The sequence below is a fragment of the Helobdella robusta genome, assembly GCF_000326865.2.
Source record: "Helobdella robusta unplaced genomic scaffold HELROscaffold_40, whole genome shotgun sequence".
NCBI lineage: Eukaryota > Metazoa > Annelida > Clitellata > Rhynchobdellida > Glossiphoniidae > Helobdella > Helobdella robusta.
The window spans coordinates 1,004,910-1,013,900 of NW_008704903.1; the positions used below are offsets into that span (position 1 = coordinate 1,004,910).

Below are 8,991 nucleotides of genomic sequence, written 5' to 3' on the forward strand. Positions count from 1 at the left end.
ACCGAGCCAAACGAACACGATTTTGGAAAGAAAAAATATCGAAAGAAATGATATCTATCTATCTATCTATCTATCTATCTATCTATCTATCTATCTATCTATCTATCTATCTATCTATCTATCTATCTATCTATCTATTTATCTATAGATATATATATATATCTATATATATCTATATATATATATATATATATATATATATATATATATATATATATATATCAACATACGTTAGTCGTTGCATGCTTTCAGTTAATACAATGGGTATAAAATATATGAACTCGTTAATTAAGCACTACTTAAAAAATTAATTGATTGATTAATTAATTAATTAATTATTATAAAAATAATTACAAATAATAATAAAAATTGTGTGTATATATATATATAATTAGATATATAAAATTATATGAAAAACTCTTTCACGAAAATGCGTTCAACGAAACAGGAATGGGAGATGAAGACAATTAAAAGAAGAAGATCGAATACTAACAAAAAAATTGGATGAACAAAAAGAATGGATAAATGAATGGATGAATGAAAGAACGAACGAATGAGTGAGTGAATCAAAGAAGAACGAAGGAGTAGAGAGAAGGAAGATGAGTCGATAACAAATATAAGATGACATCGTCAAACTGATGTACGTCTTCAAGCTACGAATGATCGATTGGTTGATAGATTGATTGATTGATTAATTGGCTGACTGAACGAACGGCTAAATAAAAGAATGAATGATCAAATGAATGTATAGATGAATGAATAATATTAAAAAAGAATGAAATGGATAAATAAAATAAATTTCTCTATGAATAAATATATAAATTAGCTGTTACCATGAAGACAACACAAAAAAATGAAAAGAATGAACGATGTCACAGAATGAATGAATGAATGAATGAATGAATGAATGAATGAATGAATGAATGAATGATTGAACTGACAGAAGAATGAATGAACGAACAGACAAAAGAAAGAATGAATGAATCATTAAATGGATGAATGGATTAATCTAACATATCGAAATATACGAAAATGAATAATAGAAGGAATGGAATGAAAATAAAAAAATAACGAAATAACAAAACACCGAACCGGCTAATCAAATTAAAAACCAAACCAATGCATAAACGCACGTACACACGCACGCACACATAAAATATTAAAAAAAATAGAAGCTGTAACAGTTTGGTAACAGGGCAACTAACAAGCTAGCCGGCCATTATAATGTATATAAGTGTCATAGACACACACACACACGCACACTAACACACAACACATATATATATATATATACATATTATATACAAATGTGTTAATACTTGTTGTGTGGAGATAATTATTATGTCATTCAAAATTTTTTAGTCTGTCTCACTCTCTCTCGATATATATATATATATATATATATATATATATATATATATATATAGAGAGAGAGAGAGAGAGAGAGAGAGAGAGAGAGAAAGAAAGAGGATAATGTGTAATAAACAAATGGATGGAATAATTATGTAGGAATTAAAGTGATGAACGACTGACGGGAGAAGTGAGTGTACGATTGATTGAAGAAACAAATGATGAAATGACAGAAACGAAAAAGAACAAAAGAACGAATCACAAATAAGCGAATGAGCGAGTCAAATAAATGAATGAATGAATGAACAAAAAGAATGAGTGAATGAATGAAAAAATGAACGAAAGAATGAATGAACGAAAGAATGAATGAACGAATGGAACAACGACGTCCACCTAACTCCAGAAGAATGGGTTACAGATGATATGCTATCTATCGATTACCAACCAAACAGATCTCTAATTATAAATCTTTGCCTCATTTTATACATCATAACATAACTGAAAACATACATACACAGATATGATATATATATATATATATATATATATATATATATATATATATATATATATATATATATATATATATATATAGAGAGAGAGAGAGAGAGAGAGAGAGAGAAAGAACAGATGTGTGTGTGTGTGTGTGTAATTGTGTTAGTTTACAAAAATCATGCCTGTATAGTGTATTAGATTACAAAGATAAGATAAAAATATAAATGAATAATCAGTCAGGTAATGTAATGAATGAATGAATGAATGAATGAATGAATGAATGAATGAATGAATGAACGAATGAACGAATGAATGAACGAATGAATGAATGAATGAATGAATGAATGAATGAATGAACGAATGAATGAACGAATGAATGAATGAATGAATGAATGAATGAATGAATGAATGAACGAATGAACGAATGAATGAACGAATGAATGAATGAATGAATGAATGAATGAATGAATGAATGAATGAACGAATAAATGAATGAATGAATGAATAAATGAATGAATGAATAAATGAATGAATGAATACGACGACGATGATGATGTATGGGTGTATTAGTAGCCTATGTCTACAGAATGAACGAAAAATTAAATGCGTACATTTGTGTCAAATTAACTAAATGAAGAATATAAATTTATATGTATATGTGTGTTTGTTTGTTTGTGTGTGAGTGAGTCACGCTAACATTGTACGTAAACCAGGACCTCAAACGTTTCGTCTTACTTTTTATTAAATATGCATATCATATAAATTCTACACTGAATAAACATTTTTCTTTCTAATTTCAATTCATTCAATCAGTTAATTAATATTCAAAGAGAGCCTGGCATTGCTGGTACCATCAATGAAGACACTCTCATCGCCAGTGGCGTTAACAGTCGCAGAATTGTGATCACTACTACACTCATAGAAGCTTCTAGAGTAGTATGAATTAGCAGGCATCGTACTGTTCAACTTCCTTTCTTTAATACTATTGGCCGCTGCTTTTTCGAGCAGTTCATTTTCAAGCACGTGGGCAGGCTTAAGTGAATGGAAGGTTCCTCGTGATCGGTTGAGGCAGGTGGAGCTAACTCTTGGCCCCGCCTCCGCCAAGAATGTGGCCTCTGAGATGTTTAGGTCGGAGTCCGTTAGGAGGCTTTTGTTGTCGTCATCGTCGCTGTCTTCGCTGCCATCATTTTTCGGTGTGCTGTTACTATTAATGTTGTTAGACGGTGTTTGTTCCTGTTCAAATGGCGGAAAGTCATCTACATCTTGATCTTTGCTGGGTATTCGTTTTTCTGGCACCTCCTGAGGAACATGCTGTGTTGTTGTTGTTGCTGCTGTTGGTATTTGATGTTGCGTTGTGACATCTGTTTGGATTTGTGATACTGGTACAACTTTTGTATCATTGTTAAGCATGAAAGCACTGTCAATTTGATTGAGTAGGCCAGGCGAGTCGTCGTTTCTATTCATAAAGTCATCAACGTCAGTTAAGCTGGTTGCATTTCTGCTGCTGTCATTGTTGTTGTTAGCTCTCTGGGTTTGATTGATTTTATTTTTGTTATCGATGTTTGCATTTTTGTAATCACCTCTGCCATTCATTTCATCCGTGTTGTAATTAACTTTAGTGTTGTTCATGTCATTTGTGCCATTTTCATCTAGGCAGCTACCAACCTTTCTAAAATTAGGATTGGGAATAGGGATGGGAGTAGTGACATGGTGGTCCCCAGATTTTGTTGGTTTGTCATCTTGAGTTTGGTATTTCTGGGGTGATCAAAAAAAAGAATTAAACTATATATTAATGAAATTTTACTTTTTATTTAAATTTTAATGATTTTCAAAATTAAATAATTAAAAGATATATTAGTGATTAAAGAAAAATGAAACAAAATTACTCACTTTAATGTCTCCATCATCTTTGCTTCTTTTGAAGACCTCATCATCACCAACTGCTAACTTTTTGTCCTTAACTTTCTTTGCCTTCTTCTTCTTCTTTTCTTTTTTGTCCTGCAAAAATGTTTTACCAGAATCAATCACTAATCTTTAAAAATAAAATGGGTTTTAATAAATGTTAAATAATAAAAGTGAATTAAGAGGTTAATAAATAATTGAAAATATCAGTATATAAAAAATTAAAATAAGCCTTTTTAATATCAGATGACAAGCATTAAAAGTGAATCTAAGTCAACAAGTTAGTTATTAATGAAATGAATCAAAAACTCTAAATGAAAGGTAAGAATTAATCACCAATGGTCTTTTGGTGTTATCTATGTCATCATATTGTTTGTTCTTCTTAGTACAGGCAAAGCAGGAAAAAAGCTTACTCATCTCGTCTGTCTTCAACTTTGCTTACTTCTAATGAATCTATCTACTCTACTGCAAGAAAGCAAAGCATTCTTTTTTCAATTGGCAATTTGTCATTGAGATTGCATGTTTTTTAATTCAATAATTAATTTATATTTTATAACAATTTTATCTTATATTTTTATAAATTACTATAATAATACAATTGAAACACCTATTAATTAACAAGCTTATTTGTGTACAATTTTATCTTATATTTTTATAAATTACTATAATAATACAATTGAAACACCAATTAATTAACAAGCTTATTTGTGTACTTGAAAAATTTTTTGAAAAAAAAAAATTTTGTACTAACATTTAAAAATTGTGAATTGCTATGAAAATGATAGGCAATTTCCAATTTGGCTTATTTCTTACCTAAATCCGGATAAATCAGGACAGCCAAGTAGGAGAATTGCGCCAACTGGCGTAAATTTAAAAGGATTAAACTTTTCACTTTACGAATTCGCACTTTTAAAGATTTAAAATTTAAAATTTAACGAGAAAAATCGTTACATTTGTCACGACATACCTGGCAAAGATAGAAATTAACTAAAGGTAAATAAAGTCGCTGAGATTAGATGGATATTTCTTACCAAACAGTATTAGATCGATAGCCATGTACAATGAAGAATAGGATTACAATTTTTTTATTGTTATTTTAACAGAATATTTTAAAATAATTCTGCTAAATTAGGTTATTTAGTTGTTTTAATTTTAAATTCATATGTAAAATTATTACATCAATTTCTCTGGAACGGATTATACGATGTTTTTTTTAAACTGTTATCATATTAATACCATATAAAAGTATAAAAAAACTGACGATTACTTTTAAAATTACTAAGATCATAACTATTTTTCAGTTATACATAAATGCCATATTTATTCATTTTGAATTAAGTTAGTTAAGTTAACCTTCCATTTATTGCTAAAAAGTTTGTCGTTACTTCAATTACTACTACATTTAAGCAACAACAAAAAATTATTCTTCTTTTTCTTGTGCTTTATGCTTTCAGGACATTGACGACCATCGACCCCCACAAAATCCGATCTTTAACACTTTGTTGTAGCTGAAATAACCAAAGAATTATACCAAACAATATTTAGGGTTTATAGGTACCTACTAAATGACGATGACGACGCTAGTGCAAGATATTACTGAACGATGTGTTCATCAGCAATTCTTCTCAAAAGACTATATTTTGATTTTCACAAAGTTATCAGACGCTGTTGATTAATTTGATTACTGATTTGATAGGTTCATTGATTGACTCATTGATTGATTCATTGATTGATTGATTCGTTGATTGATTTATTCATGCATTCATTCAGTCGTTCATTAATTCATTAATTCATTTATTCGTTCCTTCATTCGTTCGTTCATTTATTCATTCATCAATAGATGTGCATTTATGTATGTGTGTGTGTGTATGTCTGGTATGTATTTATGTGAGGCAGACTCGTGTTCTACATGTTCTACCCAGAAACATTGAATTTATAATTTTTTGAGTAGGGGAGATGATGAAGCGAGAAGAGAGAACGAAGGAGAGGGTGAGAGAGAGAAAGACAGACCAGACACATAGAGAGAAAGAGAGAGAGAGAGAGAGGGAGAGAGAGAAAAAGAGAGAAAGAGAGAGAAAAAGAGAGAGAGAAAAAAAGAGAACACCGAGAGAAGCAGATTTATCGAGAGAAATAGGTAGAAAGAAATATCAAGAAGGATGTAAAGAGAAATAAGAATATAGATGATACGTAAAGAGAAAGTGAAAAAGAGAGAGAGAGAAAAAATGAAAAATACTAACACACACAAACACACACACACACACACAAGCACACGCGTACACACAAATTCAAATGTGAGAATAAATAAAAATACAACCCGAAAGTCAAATGCACTAACTACTACTTTTCGTCATAAATTTAAAACAGAAAAAAATATCATTATTTAATTTAAACAAAGAAACTAGAAAACAATATATATATATATGTGTGTGTGTGTATATGTATGTTTTTGTGTCTGCCTGTCTGTGTTTGTTTGTTTGTGTGTGTGTGTTCGTGTGTGTGTGTGTGAGTATGTGTGAGTGTAATTCAAAGGGGTAGAATAATATCCATTTTCTGTTCAAGTTTGGGAATTTTCAAATTTTAATTTCATCCAATTAAAATAAAATAAATAAATGAATAAATTCACACAAAAAACAGTTAACCATAGATGACCATTGATGAAAATGGATGAATGTATAAACAAATGAACGAACGAACGAATGAACGAACGAACGAACGAACGAATGATTGAATGAATGATCGGTTGATAGATTAACAAATCATTTAAAAAAATAAGGAATGATTGAATAAGAGAATGAATTTATATCATACAAATTCAAATATTCATATATATATATATATATATATATATATATATATATATATATCGTCCAATATATATATATATATATATATATATATATATATATAATAAGGCCATTTTAAGCGTATAATCAAAACAACAAACAAAACTAGCGACGATGATGATAATATAATATAAAGATGACGACGATGATGAATGATGGTGATAATCACAATGAAAGTGTCAAATGATGAAATGGCGATGAAAGTTTTAAAATTAACATGACGATGATGATGACGACGACGACGATGATGAAATGATGATAGAATGATGAAAAGTTAATGATGATGATGATTGGAAAAACTAATAAAAACTTTTCTCCATTAGATGTTTAACACTGTTATTTAACAACAAAAATAAAAAATAAATACACGCACACGCACGCACACACACACACACACACACACACACACACACACACACACACACATATATATATATATATATATAAGACACTTGAAGAATCAGGCACTTTTCAGTAAATATTAAATCGTGAACAATGTAGTGTGTGTGTATGGCTACGTTATTCATGATAACGATGATGATGGTGGTTATGGTGATGATGATAATGATGAAGATGGTAATGGTGATGATGATGATAATAATAATGGTTATGGTGATGATGCTTATTTATGAAGCGCTGTATTTTTGCCTGAATGACGATTGGTTTTGACGCGGTCACAAATAATGTAATGGTAAAGATGACGATGATGATGACGGTGATGACTCTATCTTAATGACGTCATTATCGTAAATGGTAATAAACTCGTTGTTTTTGTCAGCTGTGTCGTTCGCATTATCGGCGGGCTTTTATTTCTTTGTTGACATTCTGAAATTATTGTCATCGTTCAGTGCTGTCAATGCTGATGCGATCGCTGATATAGAAGTATTGTTGTTATTGTTATTATTATTGTTGTTGTTGTTGTTGCTGCTGCTGCTGTTGTTACTGCAACAGCTGCTTCTGCTGCTTCTGTTGTTGTAGGCATTAACGTTGATCGCACCAAATCATTTCGGGCATTACTTCTAGTTCAATTCTGCAGCGATGGTTAAAAAATTAATCAGTCGTAACGTATTTAAAGCTTGTAGAAATGGTCATAATAAATTATAGTAGTATTACTACTTGTAGTAGTAGTAGCGGCAACAGTAGTAGCAGCAGCAGCAGCGTAGTAGTAGTAGTAGTAGTAGTAGTAGTAGTAGTAGTAGTAGTAGTAGTAGTAGTACAGACAGTTAGTTAATGTATACAAGTTTATTTAAGTTCAACATTTTAATAAGAACAACAAAAATAATAACAATATATATACAATGATCATAATAATAATAATAATAATAATACATTGTTATACGTTACACGCATCGCATTTTCTAATTCATTCAGTAATAAACAAAGAAATGTCGACGAAGTTAGCTCGATGTTGTCGAGTCTAGACGCCATAATACCTTTTCTGGTACCATTTTTCTTTAATTAGTTTAATCTCATTGATTTTATTACTGTGTTTTACTCAACAGTCAAAGAAGAAGTAGTAGTAGTTGTTGTTATCTTAGTAAAATATATGTAGTAGCATTAGTAGTAGCAGCAATAGTAGTTGTACTAATGTTTGTAGTGGTAGTAGTAGTGGTAGTAGAAGTAGCAGCAGTAGCAGTAGTAGTAATAGTAAAAGTAGTATTGATAGTCATAGTGGCAGTGCAAAAATAGTAGTGCTTTCAATCTGTAACAATGTGACACATAAGAGAAGATTTTGAAATTTGAACGAGCCAATGAGCGTTGGCTCGCGACGAAAATCTGAACGCTGATTGGTTGATTAGTATTTCCTTTGTTACATATTAGATGGTAATGCTCACATATGTATGTATGTATGTATGTATGTATATATGCGTGTGTGCGTGTCTGTCTGTCTGTATGTATGTGTGTGTGTATATGTATATGTATGTATATGTGTGTGTGTGTATGTATGTATATATGTGCATATAATTATGCTTGTTAATTATTTATTATTAATATTATTGTTATTATTATTATATTATTTTATTATATAGCTGCTGTCGTTGTTGTTATTATTATTATTTTGGCTCTGGCACGCGAGTATGTTTGCTCTAAGCTCTATCTCTTTATTTATTTATTCCTTCATTCATTCATTTGTTAGTTTTATTCAGTCTTTCATTCATTCATTCATTCATTCACTCACGCACTTTCAGTATTAGTTTTTTCACGTTTCAGTTCATTGCAAAGTTTGTTACTAAAAAAATTACCATGAATGAATGAATGATTCAGTAAACGGATAAACGAATGAATGAACGAACGAACGATCGATTGAATGAATGAACGAACGAACGATCGATTGAATGAATGAACGAACGAAAGAAAGGATAAACGAAAAAAAATGAGTGACAGTTCAAAGCAAGAGAGG

At 30.3% G+C, this 8,991-nt stretch overlaps 1 protein-coding gene across 1 annotated transcript; it reads right to left on the bottom strand.

The window, feature by feature from the left end:
- Positions 1-2,658: 2,658 nt before the first annotated feature.
- HELRODRAFT_176965 (hypothetical protein) lies at positions 2,659-4,803 on the bottom strand (the record flags this gene model as incomplete). Its single annotated transcript, XM_009025193.1, has 4 exons — positions 2,659-3,600; positions 3,736-3,877; positions 4,561-4,606; positions 4,779-4,803. The coding sequence occupies 4 exons, from the start codon at positions 4,801-4,803 to the stop codon at positions 2,659-2,661; spliced, it is 1,155 nt and encodes a 384-aa protein (XP_009023441.1).
- Positions 4,804-8,991: the final 4,188 nt, after the last annotated feature.